Source organism: Sturnira hondurensis, unplaced genomic scaffold (genome assembly GCF_014824575.4).
Source record: "Sturnira hondurensis isolate 20B ecotype Veracruz unplaced genomic scaffold, ASM1482457v3 Scaffold0001304, whole genome shotgun sequence".
NCBI classification, from domain to species: Eukaryota; Metazoa; Chordata; class Mammalia; order Chiroptera; family Phyllostomidae; genus Sturnira; species Sturnira hondurensis.
In genome coordinates this window covers 5319826-5340660 of record NW_028073935.1, presented here as the reverse complement: position 1 = coordinate 5340660, position 20835 = coordinate 5319826, and the positions used below count along the sequence as shown (strand labels likewise).

At 37.3% G+C, this 20835-nt stretch overlaps 1 protein-coding gene across 1 annotated transcript in view; it reads right to left on the bottom strand.

Annotated features, from left to right (window-relative positions):
• EXOC2 (exocyst complex component 2) overlaps positions 1 to 20835 on the bottom strand; it is a 273565-nt gene that overhangs the window by 162728 nt on the left and 90002 nt on the right. The window contains exons 5-6 of the mRNA XM_037070417.1: positions 8753 to 8866; positions 6879 to 7003 (exon numbers count right to left, since the gene is read on the bottom strand). Coding sequence (XP_036926312.1) covers positions 6879 to 7003; positions 8753 to 8866 — 239 coding nt within the window. The remainder of the gene's footprint in view (positions 1 to 6878; positions 7004 to 8752; positions 8867 to 20835) is intronic.

Here is a 20835-nt window from a genome sequence, read left to right as displayed (position 1 = left end):
AGAGTTTTGTGGGACTCAGTAGTGCAGTTTCTTTGATCTCCTTGTCAAGATGCTCTAAGGTTGCCCTTTCTTCCATTTGTGTGGGCTCTCTTGTTGTACTTGGGCTTTACCTGTTGGTTGCCCCTTTGTTGGTGTGTTCTCCCCTCTGGCAGGTTTACTGGTGGTCACGACTCCCATCTTGTGTTTTATGCTGTGGGACAGGTGATGGTAAACAAAGTAGTATCACCAGAAAACCAAACCCATGCTAGCAAAAATAACCCCTCTACAACATTGGCAGTCTCAACTGCAATTGAACTAAGATTAATGAATATCAAGAGAGACTGCGGATATTGTAAGATATGACAAAGGGAACATGAGATGAGTAAAAAAGAGGAAAACGTTGTTGTGTGGTAAGGAGGAGAAACAATAATAATTGGGATAGATCCAAAGTGAAGAAAGGAAGAGAACAAAATTTCAATGTAAGTAAAACACAAAAGAACAATGGCAACAATGGGGTAAGAAGAGGATGAGTATACTACGAGGTTTGAAGTAAGACTGAAAACATATTGGACCAACAGGAGCAAAATTGCAGAAAAGCCACAGCAGGATTGATAGCAGTAAGAGCTAAATGAAGTTTAGTAAGGGCAGAACAAGAATAAGAATATTGTAGAAAAGCAAAAAGTGAATATGAGATGTCTACAGTAAAAAAAATGATTTTGAGAGGATGGGGGAATTAAGCTACTAAGAGTAAGGAATAAAACCCAGGTTGAGAGTGGGGGGGGGGAAGGTGGGGGGAGAAAACAGTGAAATAAAATTTCTCACTCAACAGATAAGGGACAGGGGAAAGGTGAAAAGGAGTAAGACAGTGGGAGAGTATTTTATGGGATTTAAAGCAGAAACAAGTGGTGAACAAACAGGAGTACCCTTGGAAAAGTACAGCAACAACCATGATATGTCACGCGACTAGCCACTGTTTATAAAAGATGAAAGAGAGTTAAGACTGTTACTAGAAGGATAAAATATGTGATCTGACTTAAGAAAGAAGAACGCTTATGTGAGATTAGATGGAGGAGAAATAGTGAGAGTAATGGACAGAAATTCTGCATAGTGTTAAGAGAAAATAATGTTAACCACAATAGTAATAAGGCTCAGAAAGATGGAGAAATTGATTAAGACCAGGGAAGGGTGCTGTGTGGGACTTGGAATAACAACAGTATGACAAGAAATATATAATCTGAATAAAAAGAATAAAAAGTAAAAGACCAAGAGTAGTGTGTTATTTGGAATATGAGTGAAGTAAAAGAAGAGAAATTAAAATGCAATATGAAAGGGAAAATACAAAAATCAAACAATAAAAACAAACCAAAAAAATAATAAACAGAAAGAACAGGGATTAAAAAAAACATGGAAGTTCTGAAGGACATCAAAGTGAAATTTGTCTCAGCTGTTGGTGTTCACGTTCTGACTTCTTCCTGAATCTGTCTCTGGTTTTCTCACAGTTCCAGGTCTTACTGTCTTAGAAACGGGAGTGAAAAAAGCCACCTGCTGATTTTAGGTGATCCAGGAACCTGCAGGCACAGTGGGGCTGGTCTCTGATTTTTCCCATCCTGTGGTTTCACAAGGATGGGGCTCGGTGTGGGCTGCAATAATCACAGGTGCCCAGTTTCCAGCGCATGCCCTCAGAGCTCTGTGCAGCCTGCACTGTCCACTCTGCACATATGTGCCAGGCTGGCACTGATAATGCACCTCATTTCACACCCCTTTGATCAGTCAGTGAGGTGCAATGAGTGGGAGCAAATCACACACACCTCCTCCCTCTTTGTTGGCCTGGCCTCTGTGATGGAGAAAAGCCCCTTTTCCGCTAGCCTAAGAACGCCCCGTAGGAGAGTCTAACTTCCGCATTCCGCTTATGTAACTCGCTTTGCCATGTAGGAAGGTCCTGCAGGCTATATAAACCCCAAGAACCCTTTGTTCAGGGCTCACAATTTGGAGATCACTCTCCTCTGGGCCCATGCACGTGAATAAAGATCATGCTCCTGAACCCTCGGCGTCTGGTTGCTTCATTTTTCTGTAACATCTGCATACTCAGTTCCCCTATGGAAAAAAGTCCCTCTGAGCCCCTGCTGCCTGTCTGCCTTTGATCAATCCATGAGGCACCCTGAGTGGGAACAAACTGTACCCACACTCCTCCTCCTTAGCTGACCCGGATGCTGTGTGTGCAAGGTCCTTGCACATGGCTCAGTTCCTTTTTTGAGAAAAGTCTCCCACCTCAAATTCTGATTAAAATATTCAGGGGTACATACAAGAAAAAAGAGTCATACAGCATAAAAGCTCAAAGCTAAATAAAGACCATACAAGAGGATAACAGCTACTATTATATACCTGTTTGGAAAGGACTAAAAAAGAATCTATGAACTGCATATGAAATACTCCACAGTATCAAAAAGAGCCACACCAGGTAATGTAACAATGTGATTTATGGTGAGAGCTTTGGGTCACTCAGTATCGGCTCAACCTCCAGAGAGACTGGAGAGTCCACCCACTGGGGCAGTTGATTATGTCTATATAACAGAGCCTCTACAAAAACTGGACACCAAGGACTGGGTAAGATTCTTTGGCTGGCAATACTTAGACACACTGTCTCACACCATTACCAGGAATATCAGTGCTGTCCAAGACTCTATTTTGAAAAGACGCTGGACACCCCATGCATGGAACTTTCCTGGACCAGCCTGCCCCAAGATTTTTTTTCCCTTGGCTGATTTTAATCTATATGTTTTTGATGTAGTAAACCATTACTGTGAGTACAATGGATTCCAGTGAGTTTTGTGAGTCCTTCTAGAAAATTATCAAACCTGCTGGTGGTCTTAAGAATTGGCTCTAATTTTGCAGTTATTATTACATTATAATATAATATTATTATCAAGATATCCAATCAACTGAAGTTACAGAGTGTGCATGTTTTTCCATACAAAGAAAAACTGACAAAATCGAAGAGAGAGATCTGACAGGTTTATTATAAATAACCTAGATTTAAATCATGTAGTTAACTAGGTATTAATAATATATCAGTGTGCCCTGAAGAGAATATGCCCCACATCCCCATTTTTATCTTCAGCAATGTAACAGAAAATTGGCTTATATTAAGAAACACTTGATTTCATGATATTGTAGACTAAAATTAACTTTGAAAAAACAAAAGTCTACTACAAACTGCTAGATCAAAAAGAAATTAAAGTTTCAAATCCTGAAAACACAAAAATTGTATTACAATGTATACCCTGGTTGGGTAGCTCAGTTGGTTGAAGTATCCATCCTGATTAATTCCCCCCAGTGGGGGCACATACAAGAATCAACTAATAAATGCATAAATAAGTGGGACAGCAAACTGATGTTTTGCTCTCTCCACCCCTCTCTAAAATCACTTTTTAGAAAAAGATTCAATGTAAATAAAAAAGTAGAACATACAAATAAATTTAGGTGAAAACAAAAAGGGCCTAAAACATATATTTTAAATAATTTAAGAATAATAATGCAATGTTGGAGAACGCTCTGCCTCTTTTCAGGAATTGTAACTGCCCCCCATGGCTAAGGATGAGCAAGTGATCTCTGGATTACGAGTCACAGGAGTCAAAGCTTGTCTCTGGTAGTAAATGCTGCCTCAGCTTACTCCCCTGCCCCCAAAGCATGGTCGATCTCCATGATGGGTAAGACTCCTCACACAGAGAGGGGCAACCTAAGCCAGACACAATCACTTGAGAGGCCATCATGGAAGGACTCGGGGCGCTGTGACAAAGAGGGAATGATGGACCCTCCCCCCCCCCACCAGCTATTGTGACATAGCCCAAGTCCTCATTTCCATCTGGGAGAAGTGCTGCCGGGCTCTAATCCACTTAAGCCTAAAAACCTATGATGGGGAAGACAGTGCAGCCCTGTGCTGGAAAGGGCAGGTATCAGGCAAAGATACCAGTAAATCAGGCATAAGAAAGAATATGTAAAAACCCTGTGAAACCTGCTTTGTTTAGAATGCTCTCATTTAAATGATAAGGGTCCAAGCAAGAAGTTGGTTCCTCAACGTTTTATGGCTCTTTAGCTATCTGACCCTGACTGAGAATAAGCCCTCACTGAATGCTAACTTCTCTGAATGCTAACTATTGTTTGATCCTTACCTGTATTCTTGTGCAAATGAACCAAATAAAAGCCCCTTGAGCAGGGGGCTCTTGGCCCTTTCCCTTTCCCTTCGATTTTTTTTCCCTTTGAGGGGTCGGCCACATTTCCTCCCTAAGCAGATCATGTTTTGGTAGTGTTTGCTTTCATCCGTGGTAGACAGGGGGTGGGGATGGGGGATGGTTACGATGACTTTGCCCGCAAAGTCGCCCCACAGTCTAGATGGCAGGTGGGGCGAACTGTATGGGAATAACTGTACCACTAACTTTTAGCATGTTTGAAAGTTTATATAAAAAGTAAAATAAATTACCTGAGCAATTTATTAGCTCTTTCACATTTCCAACATATAATTCCTAATCTATATTACCCATTTCAAAGTACAGGTATATATACATAGACATTCATATAATTCTGTATAATATTAACACCAAAACCTGACCAACAACTAGCATTTTTATTTTTTTAAAATTCTATTTATTTCGTTTTAGAGAGAGGGGAAGGGAAGGAGACAAAGACAGAGACAAACACTGTTGTATGAGAGAGAAACAGTTGTCTTTCACATGCCCGAAAAAGGGGACCTGGCCCACAACCCAAGCATGTACCTTGACTGGGAATCAAACTAATGACCTTTCGGTTCACAGGCCAGCACTATATCCAGTGGGCCCCACCAGCCAGGGCACTATAATAAGCATTTTGAAAAATTATAGATCAATTTCACTTAAGACTACAGCCAAAAAAATTTCTAAAGAGCTACTAATAAATCAAATGCTACAATAAATTAAAATAAATATCCAGAAGAGCAATCAAAAGAATAAAGGTTTCTAAAATACACAACAATATATATATATTTTTCCAGTTTTGTGGTAAGCACACATATAAGATAAGAAAAAAAGAGAAATACACTGAGATATTACTGCGAATATCTCTATAATGGAATTACAGTATTTTCAGCTATTATTCATCTGTTTAATATTTTTATAATATGCATTTCATTTACATCAAAAAATAGAAAAGCTAGATGTATGTGTCTAAAGTTTTCAAATTTGCTATTAATAAATAATTTTCTATATGGGATAGTCAGTTGCTTATTAGTAGTTAACCATTATCTTTGTTAAATTGTTTTTTCTTTGTTAAACTTTTAAGTTACTGAAATAGTTCTAGGGCAAATGTCTAATAAATAAGACTATACAAATTTTTTTCCAATTCTCACCCGAGGATATATTTATTGATTTTAAAGAGAGAAGAATAGAAAGAGAGAAACATCAACATGACAGAAACAAACTGCCTCTAATATGTGCCCCAACCAGGGATCAAATATGCAACCTAGGTATGTGCCCTGACAGGGGATCAGACCCACATCCTTTGGTTGTATGGGATGACACTCCAATGACCAGCCAAGGCAAAGTTACCTAAATTTAATGCGCAAAATAAAACTCCTTAAAACCCACCAAGAATGAAGCCCCTAATAGAAAACTATAAACAAACAAGTACAAGTATATATGCATACACAAACATGTATATTAAAGAAAGGGTAAACAGAGAAGTCAAACATACTTTTGCTAACTGAAATAGTTTTAATTAAAATTATCTATTAGAACAGCTAATCACATATGGCAAATTATCATTTGTATAGCTACTAAACATATTAAATAACTTTATAACACTAAACTGTTCATACATGCTCAGGGTTCTACTGTTGACACAATAACATTGACAAATTAGAATTATCAATAAGCACAAAGAAAGAAAAGCACTTGATCAAAAAATATGGGGTATAGAGTATTTGTAAGAGATTACATAATTTCTCTGTTCCATCCTAGGCATTCACATTCTACTCCTTTCAAAACCTAACTTCTACCTGGAGGGAAAGAGCTGTATCAGATGAACATTTAACTTGTCAGAAGTCACGTTTGACCCAGGAGGAAGAGGCTTTAAAAATGACAAAAGGATGTCTGAACTTTAAGAATACAAATTAATTTAACAATTTAGTCTTTATGAATAGAATAAGATGTGCCTTCCTTATCTACAGTTAGTACTTAGCTATATATACATATAACCTTAGGTTATAGGTGTCCTTGTTTTTTAAAAAGAATTGGGCTTTTATTAATATATGTTACTTTTTACTAGAAAAACAATAATTTGACTTCTATTAAAGATAGTTTCCGGGCGGGGGGGGACCTATCTAACATCTTCTCCTGAAATATCTAAAGCCATAGTATTTCTATTCAATACAATTTCCCTTACATATACAGCTGATGACATGCATGGTGGACAGTTGTATATTGTACATGGGACCAGTGTGGTAAGAGCTAAAAATAATGATTTATTTTTATTATCAGTTCTTTCCAAACCAAACATACAATGAGCCAATTTATAGAATTAGTTACATGTATAAGATATTGGTGTCTATAAAAGGATTTTTTAAATTCTAGAATTTTACTCATTGGGATTTAATTTCTCACTAGTCCTGGAGACTGAGCATCATGGAGAGGCAAAGCAGTCTCCTATTTCACACATGTACCATGAGTCTATAAAAGCCTCAAGAGACAAATATTTAAAGTATCACGCTTCAAAGAGATTCCAGCCTGGTCTGCAACAAGTATTTACAGAACATGTTAGATACCTACTTTTATAAATACAGACCAAATGTCACAGACTGTAAACACTCTGCAAACACTGTGTCAGGTTTCTGTTGTGGAAGCCACAGCAGATGGCTCTGAGGGTCACCTTACCTGACAGAGCATCCTGGGCTTCAAAGAAAGTACTAAGACCCCCTTTCACACACGCCAGGCTGCCTTCACTCTTCTTGTTAGCCTGTCTCTTCAGGTTGGTGACTGCCATTTTGAGCTGTTCAAAACTGAATGAAATAAAGAAACCAAAAGTTTGACACCGCTAACATTAAAAAAGAAAGAAGACAATGCATTACACATAAAATACCAAAACCTACATTAAGAAGATAGACTAGCCCTGGCTAGTGGATTGAGCACTAGCCCTGGCCTGCGAACCAGAGGATCGCAGTTCGATTCCCAGTCAGGGCACATGCCTGGGTTGCAGGCCAGTTCCCAGCAGGGGACACATGATACATTGTGTGTCCTCAGCAGAGGCAACCATACATTGATATTTCTCTCCCTCTCTCCTTCCCTTCCCCTCTAAAGATAAATAAATAAAATATAAAAAAAAATTCTTCACTATGAAGGATCTTAGGACCTTCTCTATTTAAAAAAAAAAAAGAAAGAGACTAATAGGATATATAGCCAGATAAAAACAAAAGCTTTCAAATTTTATCTAGAGCTAAAACTTTTATTATGAATGCCAAAATTATAGCAGCTAGAAAAGAGATTAATAGCTCTCAAATGGCCATTCCAAATATATCAGACCCTTATGAAATAAATATACATGTAGATTTTTTTAACCAATATATATCATATATCCATATGCCCAGTAAGGAGTCCTGATTATCATCTCCCTGGTAGAAAGTCCTAGATCACGTAGCTGTGGATGCTACCTAAGGCAGAATTTTCTCTGTACATTCATTTCTGTATTCTGGACACAAATTGAGCATACTGCTATCCTTACTACATCAATAACGAATCCAGTCTTTAGCAGTGAAATTTCAGAAAACCTGGGGGAGGTCTTTAATTCACTGTTTAACTAAAAAGACCACAACATTTTATGTCTACATCTCAAGCAGAGAAAAAAATAGGTAGTTTTCTGTATTTCAGAAGTTTTATTTCTGAGCTAAGAAAATATGGCTATAAAATGAGTATATTTAGTCCCATGATAGCCCTAAACAGAAAAAAGATTTTGACTTATAGTAAATGAAAAAGCACATCCATAATGTAAAATTAGAATCATTTTTTATAATGAAAGATTTCAGACATCTGCTTTAAAAATCCCTGAGGCCAAATTTATTCTACGTATACAACAAATTTCCTCATGTTTTCTACTAATGATTTACCTCCTAAAAGCTGAAAAATTTCTCCTAAGCTACATTTTAACAAATTGACTTTTCAAGAATATAGACTTTAAGCAAGAAAACATTCAAACATTTTTACTAAATATAATTGTTTTAAAACAGTCTTGGAAAAAAAGTTAAAAATCCAATCTTGTAGAGAGAGTGGGTAAAATGTAATTAGACAAAAATGAGCACTTTATTTTGGATACATGGCCCTATCTATGTTTTGGCCTAATTTTAAATCAAGTGTTTGCAAAATGATAACCCAGGTCATCTTCCTTTGCTCTATGATGTGGGAAGGATGTGTGTGCCCCACATTACACCCCAACTTGAAAGTTTTCTTATTTGAGTAGGGAAAGGTCACATTCAGGCACCTCAGTTTAGGTAGCCAGCTGAGATTCCATAAAATTTCAATAGCTTGTACAAATAATGAAACGTATAGAAACAACATGATAACAGGAAATAAAGGTCCTCTAATCAATAATCCCCTTTTATAAATAAGAATATAGATAACCTACGATGTTCACAAGCTCACCCAAAGTCAAAGGTCTCCGAAGTAGCAGAGCTAGGCCTAAAACCCACATTACTAGATCATCGTATCAGCTGCATCCAAGTGAAGCAATTCACAATCAACAGCCCCATGTCACTAACCTGGTGGTTGAGTGGTTCTCTGTAAGATACCAGGCAGCTGAAAAATTTTCACTTGTGAAATCGGCACTCATTCCCGGGAAGAGCATTTCTAAGTCCTTCTGGGGAAATTTACTTCTGAGGGAGAAAAAAAGTTTAAAACATACTTCAAGTCCTATTATTTACAAAGATGTAACAAATGTCCAGGGTACCTAGTATAATAAACATGAATACAAACCGTTATAATTATCCATCTACATTATAAAGCCTATGTTTGTATGTGTATATAAAATATATTTCCTACACCTCAGCTAATTTCTTATATATCAACTTTGATTATATATGATAGGAAATTAAACAATGAAATTATATCAATATTAGATTATAAGATTTAAAGAAACTTAGTTGATACTTTTAAAAATCTATCAAAATATGAAATCAGTCCCTAATCAATGGGTAAAAATAAAAATCTAGACACAGTGAAATTTAATAACATTAAATCATTTTGTTAAAAAATTTAAAGGCCTAGATGAAAGCTGTTTTAAGCCTCATAATGCCTACCAGTAAAATTAGATCTAACTATATGGTACTCATATTTCCATGTCCATGTCTGAAATAATTTTAAGAAAAGCTTATGATAATATGTAATACATCATCTGCAGCTCACCTTCTTGCCTACATTTTTAATGTCAACTTCTAGATCAAACAAATTAATTTATTTATGAATTCAAATACTAATCAAACATCTAATATAAATCCAATTCCATGCTGGAAGTCAGACAGTTGGGTATGAGAGAAAAAGTAACATGGGCAGACCTTTAACTTATTAGCTAAAAGCCCTTAGTATACCCCCACCCCTTCATCTATGCAGAATGAAGTCCAAGTTCTATAGTCAAGTCTCTCTATGATCTCAACCTGCTTATCTCTCAAGATTCATTTCTACCATTCACATCCTCAAACCAAAAGCTTCAGCAACTTCAAAGGAATTATATTTTCTTGCATCTGTTGTGTTTGTTATTACATTATTCCTCTAGATCTTGCTGTGCCTTCTGATTGAAGTATGTTCCTCACACCATACACTGGGCAAGCTCACCTCACAGGGCACAAACAGGACAAAACATTATTTTATAGCCCAGTGTCTCTTAATTTTTTAAAGTACCCACTGCCAATTTACTATGCATTAGGAAGCTTAACTTAAAAACCAACAGCATAGTAAAAATATGTCATTTCTGTTCATAACAGAACAGGTTCCAAAATATATTTTCTTTTAAATGTATTCGGTCAGTAAATAATCCTTTATAAAAGTTCTTTTATAAAGAAAGTTGCCAACACCTTCATTACATTTATAAATACAAGATTTATACAGCAGTCCATCAAAATAATATTTTTAACTCCTTACAAATATCTACATATAGTTCATACCTATAAAACTTTCAATGGAGTGTGCTATAAAGTTTTCTTCATCCATAAAAGATCTCAAAAATTTAGAAAGATATTTAGTGTGAAATTAAGCGTCCCAAACCACCTATTTTATAAAGGAATTTGATATGCATATTCACATGATTTTCAAAAGTCAGATAAACAGATGAAAACAAAGACCTATTGAAAAAACTACATACTACACACAGCAGTTAAGACAGAAGTATGTTGAATGAGAAAAATTAAGAAGCAGGACACAAGAGATGTGGGAAGGAACAAAAAATAATGTGTTACATGAGCCCAGTGTCTCTTTGAAGTGGGGGAAATTATTCCCATCCTGGAAGAAAATGTGGGCAGATCTGATGACTTCTACTCACTCCTATCTGAGAGGTTCTTGATGCCACATTACTACAAATACAGCTTCAAGAATTCAATTCAGGAATTAGGCAACCTAGTTCATGATCAACACTCCATCATCACCAAAAGTACTACCTGTTTGAGCCCTTGACTTGCAGGTCTCCTTAGGCACAATTTTACAATGGTCCAAAACTTACTCTCTCCAGTGAGGTGCTCATTCGGTACCAGAAACTCGCCCCTCCCAAAGGCAGACACCTCTACTCTCAATACACTGTGTTCTAGTGCTTTTGGGTGCCAGGGCCTCTGCCTCAAAACTGCAGGAAACATTTGTACCTGGGGGCTTCATAGAAGCCCCAACTCACCAGGCATAAGTGAAGAGCATACATTCTCCATAACTCCCCTTCAAAGCCTAGCAAAACTCTCAAGAAATCCTACAGTCCTGATCAATGTGGCTCAGTTGGTTGAGTGTCAGTTATCCCACAAAGTTAAAGGTCTCAGGTTTGATTCTGGTCAGGGCACATCCCTGGGATGTAGGCTGGTCCAAGGTAGGGTATGTGCAAGAGGCAACCAATCAATGTTTCTCTCTCTCTGGTTCTTCTTCCCTTCTCTCAAAAAGTAAATAAATAAAATCTTTTTTAAAATCTTAAAAATCTTTCCCTTCTCTACCAGCTCTTCTGCTTTATCCCTTCATACTCCCCCAAAGTCCAAGGAATGCAAAACTGGTTCTCCATGATTTCCTTTGTAAATTCCATACTTTAATCTAGAATCCAACATTTATTGTTAGTACCTCAGTCACGAGAGAAAAAGGTCCACAAACTATGAAGTTCTCTTTTCTAATTGGAAATGAGGAGGAAGGCCTGCTTAACTCTGCAGTAACAGATTAGAAGATGAAACAAGACTTTAAGGCAATCATGAACACCTCAGCATCAGTAACTCAGAGACTAAGCCAACCTTACACCTCTCTTCACTGGCTTAAAAATTAAAAGGCTACAGTGTAAATCTCCTTAGAGAGAGAGAGACAGAGAGAGACAGAGAGAGACAGAGAGAGAGAGAGGGTATGGGTGTGTGTTGCATAGCTTGGTAATTTCACTATACAGTCTCTGGAAGGGAGCTAAAGAACTCTGCATTTTTAGAAGTTTATTTTGGTTTGGACTCTTCAGATTGGTTTGATACTTTACCTAGTAATAAAATCCTGTCACCTTTGGAAGTTTCTGATTTTATTTATCTGTACATCATTCTTCCAAGTGAGAACTTTTGAGGATTGAAAGGCTAAATTTTAGATAAATAACTAAAAACCCTCCCTTCTGACATGCATTGGCTATGTTCCACAGTTCTACTTTAACTACTGAGCAGTGTCTGTCTAGAGTGCTGTTTCAAAACCATAGAAAGAATGATCTGACGAATGAGTGTGTCTGTCCTCTGTGTGAGGGAGAGGTGCATGGTAGCATGCCTACGACTTTTTCAGCCTTACTCCTGTACGATACTTAAACTGAAGTTCTCTGTAATACTAAAGTTGCTAAGAAAGTTAAATAACGTCAACAGAATCAACAAGTACTACAAAATCACCTGATATCAACTAAATCCCTACTAAGTCTTTACAAATTATTCAACTATGTGAAATCTTCTAACAAAGAACAGTTCCAACTAAAAGATTAAAGACACAGGTAACAAAGAAGCAGTTAAAAAACCTGTGAGAAGCCAATCTGAGTTTCTTTATCTTTCACTCAAGACCTATAGTTTTATTTTGGTTGCGTGGCTCCCTACCCATATTAAAGCAGCAGTGTGTAAAGGGGTCACCAGAGTTAAGAATAACAACATAAAAAAATCTATGATATAATGATAGCATGTAAAGCAAAAATATATAGCACAAAAACATAAAACTCAAAAACACAACACTTGCATGCCATGGTGAAATGGCTAACTCTACACCATCCCCAGAGGTCTGAGAGTTATGTCATGCTCAACACAGTTTAAAACAATAAAAACTGCATTTGTCTTTCTCCATCTAGCAAAATGAGATGAAGGTCCACTGGTGTTGTCCAAATCACAGGATTTCCTTCTTTTGCATAGTTGAATAACATTCCATGTGTGTGTACACACACTTGCTTATCCCCTTATCCATCCATGGACACTTGTTTCCACATCATGGCTACCATATATAATGCTACAATGAACACGAGAAGCATACACCTTTTTGTGTTTTCATTTTCTTCAGATAAATACTCAGAATAGGAATTGCTGGGTTATATGGCAGCTCTATTTTTATTTTTTGAGGAACCTCCATACTGTTTTCCACAGTGGCTGTACCTATTCACATTCCCACCAACAGTGCACAAGGGTACTCTTTTCTCCACATCCTCACCAACACTTGTTCTGTCTTATGTTTTTGGCAATAGGAATTTGAACAGATGTGGTTGACTTGCATTTCTCTAAGGACTAGTTATTTTAAGCATCTCTTCATGTACCTGTTGGCCATTTCTATGTTTTCTTTGCAAAAATGTCTTTTGAACACCTTTGCCTATTTTTCAAATGAAATATTTTTGCTCGGGAGTGGACAGATTGGCTCTTTAGTTGTATGTTTTCATTACAAATTTTGGGTATTAACCCTTTATCAGATTTGCAAATATATCTGGACTACTAAAAAATAGTACAGAGTGAAAACTCACGAAACCAGAGTAAAAAAGTACTTGCCAGGGCCTAGACCTTGGAGGAAATAAAAAGAAATTGGTAAAAGGGTACAAACTTTCAGCTCTAAGATGAATAAGGTCCTCTAGAATATAATGTAAAACATGATGACTACAGTTGATAACACTGTAATACGTAATTGATACTTGCAGAGAGAACTTAAAAGTTCTCATAAAAATAAATATCTGAGGTAACAAATGTGTTAAAAATAGATGGTTGGAATCCTTTCACAATGTACATACATCTATCAAATCACCAAGATGTCCACTTCAGGTATCACTCAAATTTGTCAACTATGCCTCAGTAAAGATCAAAAATATTTTTAAAAAACTGGAACTTCAGGTCAAGATGGAGGCATAGGTGGACATGCACTGCCTCCCCACACAACCATAAAAATAATTACATGACTTCTAGCCAAGATGAAGATGTAGGTAGATATACTGTGCCTCAGAAGCCAATCTGAGAAGCCAATCAAGCCTCACACAACCAAAAGAAGGATAACAACAAATTGAAAAACAAAACTGACAGAAAATCTAACTGTATGGAAGGCCCACAATCAAAAAGTTAAAGAAGGAACATTCATCCAGACAGGTAGGAGGGGAAGACAACAGCCAGGGCAGAGAGGACTCGTAGCAAGGTGGCAACTAGAGAACCTAGGCGGGCAAGGCAGCAGCTGACAGACTGCCCAGTCCCACATATGAATTCAGATAACCCAGGAGGAGCAACTGGCGATCTTGACAGACCACACAACCCAGGATTCCAGAATGGGTAAATAAAGCCTCAAAACCTCTACTGAAAAAATCCATGAGGGCTGTGGAGGAGGGAGAAACTCCCAGCTTCATAGGAGAGTTCAGTTGGAGAGACCCACAGGGTCCTAGAACGTATACAGACCCGCCCGCCTGGGAATCAGCACTAGAAGGGCCCAATTAGCTTGTGGGTAGCAGAGGAAGTGACTGAAGGCCTGCAAGAGTGGAGCAGGCAATACTGTTCCCTTTTGGACTCCTCCCCCACATACAGCGCCACAGTGTATCCACATGGGTTGCCCCACCCTAGCAAATACCAAGGCTCCACATCGTAACTACTGAAAAGGCACACTGTCACAAAAACTATATGGCCCAAAAGAAAGAACAGATCAAAGTTCCAGAAAAAATACAACTAAGCAATGAAGAGATAGCCAGCCTATCAGGTGCACAGCTTAAAACACTGATAATCAGGATGCTCATAGAAATGGTTGACTGTGGTTGCAAAATAGAGGAAAGAGTGAAGGCTATGAAAAGTAAAATAAAGGAAAATGCACAGGGAACCAACAGTGAAGGGAAGGAAACTGGGACAAAAATCAACGGTTTGGACCAGAAGGAAGAAATAAACATTCAATCAGAACAGAATGAAGCAAGAATTCAAAAAAATGAGGTGAGTCTTAGGAACCTCTGGGACAACTTTAAACATTCCAACAGTCAAATCACAGAGGTGTCAGAAAGAGAAGAGGAAGAGAAAGATACTGAAAACTTCTTTGAAAATTTACTTGAAAAAATAATGAAGAACTTCCCAAATCTGCTGAAGGAAACAGACCTCCAGGAAGTGCACGAAGCTCAGAGAATCCCACAAAGAAGCTGAACCCAAGGAGGTACACATCAAGGCACATCATATTTCCATTACCCAAGATTAAAAATAAGGAGAATCTTAAAAGCAGCAAGAGGAAAAGAGACAGTTATCTACAAAGGAGTTCCCATCAGACTGTCAGCTGATTTCTCAAAAGAGACCTTACAGGGAAGAAGGGGCTGGAAAGAAGTATTCCAAGTCATGAAATCCAAAGACCTACAGCCAAGATTGCTTTATCCAGCTAAGTTTTCATTTAGAATGGAAGGACAGATAAAGTGCTTCCCACATAAGATCAAGTTCAAGGAGTTCATCATCACCAAACCCTGATTATATGAAATGTTAAAGGGACTTATCTAAGAAAAAGATCAAAAATAGGAACAGTAAAATGACAACATACTCACAACTATCAACAACTGAACCTAAAAAAAACAAAAACAAACTAAGCAAACAACTAGAATAAGAACAGAATCACAGAAATGAAGATCATATGGAGGGTTATCAGTAGGGGAGAAGAAGGGGGAGAAAAGAGGAGGAGGTACAGGGAATAAGAAGCATAAATAGTAGGTACAAAATAGACAGGGGGTGGTTAAGAATAATATAGGAAATGTAGAAGCAAGAACTTATATGTACAACCCATGGACATGAACTGGGGGGAATGCGGATGGAAAGGGGGATGCAGGGCAGAGAGGAAAATGGCACAACTGTAATAGCATAATCAATGAAATATATAGATGAAAAGAATTAGAACCAGATCTCAAACTAATAAAAGCCAGAACTGCCAAAAAATCAGGCTGTATGAAAGTCCAAGAACCAAGGATTTAAAGAAGGTACACACATCCAGATGGGTAGGAGGGCAAGAGTCACAGAGATAGGTGGAGAGGCCCTATGCCAAGTAGAGGCAGGGGCAGAAGGGATGGCCCCACATTGATGTGTGGTGGATAAAAATAGGAATGGGTATCTTGGGAGTGACCTATCCCAGCCCCAGGCCAAATCACACAGCCTAGGGATCCAGTACCAGGAAGATAAATCTCCAGTTACTTCTAGCTGTAAAAACCAGTGGGGTTGGGGCAGCCGAAGAAATAGCCGTATTTTTGCTACTTAAAGGGCCCACACAGGATGATGGAAGAAACTGCCAGATTTTTGCCACTTGAATGGCCCACACAGACTTAGAACGTCACAAATCCACACACTCTGGGTTTCACCACCAGGGCTGCAGCTTTGGGAAGTGAGTGAAATAACTTAAAACTGGAAAGGGGGCCAGTAAAAGCTCCAGAAGACAGGCAGCGGCACTGTCCCCTCTCCGAGCCCTCTTTCCACAGAGAGCCATGGTAGAGAAGCAGGCTGTCCTGCTCTGGAAACTACCTAAGGCTCAGCCCCACACAATTTACAGGTGCTTCTACATAGGCCATACTACTAAGACGGAGTAAAAGCAGCTCTACCTAAAACACAGCAAGAAAGATAAAGAGGCTGCCAAATTGAGGAGACAAAGAAATATGACCCAAATGAAAGACTAAACGAAACAGAGATAGCCAACCTATCAGATGCGGAGTTCAAAATGCCAGTGACCAGACTGCTCAGAGGACTCACTGAGTACAGCAAAATCATAAAGGAAGAAATAAAGGCTACACTAAGAGAAATTAAGAAAAATCCATAAGGAACCAACAGTAAAGGGAAAGAAGCCAGGATTCAAATCAATGATTTGGAACATGTGGAAAAAATAAACATTTAGAACAGAAAGAAGAAACAAGAATTAAAAACAAACAAACAAACAAGGAGAGGCTTAGGAACTTCTGGGGCACCTTTAAATGTACCGACATCCAAATCATAGGGGTATCAGAAGGAGAAGAGAAAGAACAAGTAATTGAAAACTTATTTCAAAAAATAATGAAAGAAAACATCCCTAATTTGGTGAAGAAAATACACATACAAGTCTAGGAAGCACTAAGAGTCCCAAAGAAGTTGGACCCAAATAGGATCACACCAAGACACATCATAATTATATTACCCAATATAAAAATGTAGGAGAGAATCCTAGAAGCAGCAAGAGATAAACTAAGAGAGAGATAAAGCAAGAGATAAAGTAAAAGTAAAGCAAGAGAGAGATAAAGTAACCTACAAAGGAGTCCCCATTAGACTGTCAGCTGATTTCTCAAAAGACACCTTAAGGGCAAGAAGGGGCTGGACAGAAGTATTCCAAGTCATGAAAGGCAAGGATCTACATCCAAGACTCCTCTATCCAGCAAAGCTTTCATTTAGAATGGAAGGGCAGACAAAGTGCTTCTCAGATAAGATCAATTAAAGGAGTTCATCGTCACCAAGCCCTTATTATATGAAATGTTAAAGGGATTTATCTAAGAAAAAGAATATAAAAAGCATGTATAGTAAAATGACAGCAAGCTCACAATTACTAACAACCACACCTAAAATAAAAACAAAAGCAAACTGAGCAAACGACTGGAAAAGGAACAGAATCAAAGAAATGGAGATCACACGAAGGGTCAGCAACAGGGGAATGGGAGGAGTGAAGAGGGGGAAAAGGTACAGAGGATAAGTAGCATAGATGATAGGTAGAAAACAGACAGTGGGAGGGCAAGAAGAGTATTGAAAATGTAGAAGCCAAAGAACTTATGACACATAGACATGAACTAGAGGAGGGGAATGTGGGTGGGAAAGGGGGTGCAGGATGGAAGGGAAGGAAGGGGGGGAAATGGGACAACTGTAATAGCATAATCAATAAACTATATTAAAAAATAAGTGTTACATAAGAAAGAAGTACTATGTTAATAGAGAGTTAAAAAGAACTCAAAAGTTTGCTCACAATAATGGGATTTTAGGCTCTAACCCACCAAGTAAAGTGATGGCTTAACAACTCAATAAGATATATTCTGAGTAATTCAAACCAAATCTACACTTTAAATCTCATAACATGGACTTTGGAGAGTGAAAGCAACAAATACTGTAGTGTGTAAATGCATTAAATCATTTTTAAAAAACATAAACGTCTCAGTAGCTGACAAATCTTGTCACCCTTAAAATGTATGCTTTCTATTAGATGGCAATGTAAGCCAGATTTAAGTCTAAACCTATAATGGTTTAAGACCATGTCATGGAAAGATCCAGGTATACTGAGCAGTCAGAGAAAACTAACAGGTACGTTTTTAACATATTTGCTTCATGTTCAAGTATGAGAATGATCTACAGAAATCGCCCATGACCAAGCAAAAAAGAATAATTTTGAAAGAAATTCTAACTACCTAAGATGGAGTGAGACCTAATTGCAGTTGTGTTACTCTGTGCTTGCCTGAAAAGAATATACTTTCTTCACTTGGCAGATGGGAAGATGAAAAGTGGAAGAGGCTAAACCAGCGAAAGAGAGTTTAGACTGTTCTTTTGAAAATGTGTATACTATACTCAATTCTTTTTTTAAAATATATTTTACTGATTACACTATTACAGAAACAAAATGAGTCACAGAAACAAATTTGCTCCTATGAAATTTCTACACGGTAAGTTTATCATGGTTCTTAACTTCTACAGGCATACTAAGAATTATTTGGCCACCTTTCTTTGTTTTCTAAATGTAGCAAGTAAAGTGGTCACCTTTTCTTTTTACTGGAAAGCCAAACTGATGAGAAGAAAAATCAGATTTCTATTGCCCATAAAGCCCCTGTGGAAATAAAACAGTTATCAGTGGTACATCAGCTGACTCCTCTAGATAGCCTTTCCCAGGCAATAGTCGCACAAAAAGAGCTGTAGATCCCACAAAAACAGAGGCAAAGCTCAATTTTTATGTTATCATTCCCATATACATATTTCTTCCAAAAAACATAACTTATAATCTCATGTTAGTCAAATACTATTTTTAAGAAATGAAACCTAGTAAAGGCTTAAATTAACATGAACCTGTTTTTACCTTCTTTTTCAGTTTAGTTTGTTTCCATTATACTTTAAGCCATGCAAAAAACACAGGCATTTGTGACAATTGGTATCATAAATTAAAAATACAGGCTTTTTACAAGCAAATCCTAGTCTTAGTTCAAAATGAAGTTATTTCTTTCTGAGCAATTAGTAACATTTTTATAAGTATTAAGGCACCATGTGTGTAAAACATCAGTTAAAAATTTAGGAATATGAACAACTTTAGCAGTGGAAGGAGGCCAATAAATGCCAGTTGTTAAACTTGTGGGCTGCAAGAGGAAAGTATGCATGTTCGGTACACCAATAAAATATTTATTAAACTTTGATTCACACTGAAAAGTAATAGGAAAACTATATTCTGTTATTCTCCCTTGCTTTTTCATATTCAGAAACTGGCCACAACCCTACAGGACCACTCACTGTTTCACACTGTAAATTTGACTGTCAGCTGAGGAGAAGTTCCATAAATATTCACAATGTAATTCCCAGGAGCTGATCCATCATCCAAAGGCAACTTCACCACTTTAATCTGATAATTCATCAGGCCCACAGTAGCCTACACCACAACAGGCAGTCATAATTCTTCAAATCTTCTCAACTAACATATTTCAACAAGCAAGTAATATTAAAATCCTGTTATTCTTCCTCCAATGACATTTATAAAATATTAAAAATAGGTCTTCTTCAGTGGTTGAATTATAAAAGTAATCCCCAAATGACATTAATAAACAGATATAAAAGACAAATAGTAAGAAAATTTTCTTAGGAATTCTAATCTAAATGTAACACCATTCTCTCTGAAGACCAAAGCTTTTATCTAAAATATAATGGCTCAGGCAAATGAAACACACACCACCAGTATTTTAACATCTGTTTTCCCTTTCCTGTTCTCTTTTTTTTCTAAAATAAGCCCTCTTTTTTTTTGAGGCTGAAGTTCAAAAAAATAAACACATTCTTCCTGAAAGTATTTTAAAAAAAACTGAAAGAGCATTTTTCTGACCAAAATCATTTTCTTCTCTTGGTTCACTTTCACCTTTTACTTTCTTGCTTCCTCATATGTCTATACTCTCATTCTTTCAAAGGAAGAAATTTTAAAGACTTTAAATAGACGAAAAAGATGACTAGATATCCAACTCTGTCCTGAGGGCCTTCCCAGTGTTTTCTGATAGTACAGGCATCTGTGCCTTTCCTTACCTCTATTTCGCAATTCTGTTATAGAAACAAAGTGGTTAACTTGGTAATGGCTAATGGTGAGCAGGAATCCCTGGCCAAAAAAGTACCTTGTCAGGTATAGATGCAATTAATTACTACACAGTAGAAGTAGCCAGTTTTGTATCTTTTTAGCATTTTTCATTGCCTATTTATGTTGGTTCTCTGGAATTCCCTTTGAACTGATTTTAATATTTTACTGATTTTCCAATCCTAACTTTTTAGTTTTGTCTAATGCTTGTACAAAATTTATATAATATACTCACTCCTGTGCCTATGTACAAAACAGTTTCTTCTTTATGAAAAGAACAATCAAAGGGATCCTTCTGCTCTACATTTCTTTTGTGGCAGACCTGGAAAGAAACTCTACTTTTCAGAGTATTGAAGCAGGCCATTAAAAGTTTTATAACCAACTGCAAAGCCTATTCACGCCTGAAACTGTGCTCAGGTAAATATCCAGGAGTCACCACACTTTTCTGGACTTTCTTGATCTGTAGACTTAATTTATATAGCACTGAAATCCTTAAAATAGCCCCAAAATGACTTGCCCTTAAGGTGTCTTTTGAGAAATATGGAGGCTGAAGAACTTCAAGATGTGACCTGGAAGAGCTCAGGCTCACTTAAAAGTAAGCGGCCAAGCCTCAGGACATTCTCAACATATGATAACTTCCCAAGACAAACACTTGTTGCTTCCCTCCCAGTCAGATGTAAACTCCAGCAGGTGAAAAAGAATCTTAATATTTGAATCACTAATGGCGTTCAAATGTAGGCTTGAAAGTTAAGTTTAAAGATTAGTGGACACTTCTTCCATTCCTAGAAAAAACTAAAATAACACTATGGTTATAGTGTTAAAAAAACAAATTTGTCACCTTCAATAAGATTTATAGAGAAACAAACTGTATATTACTTCATAAGCAGAA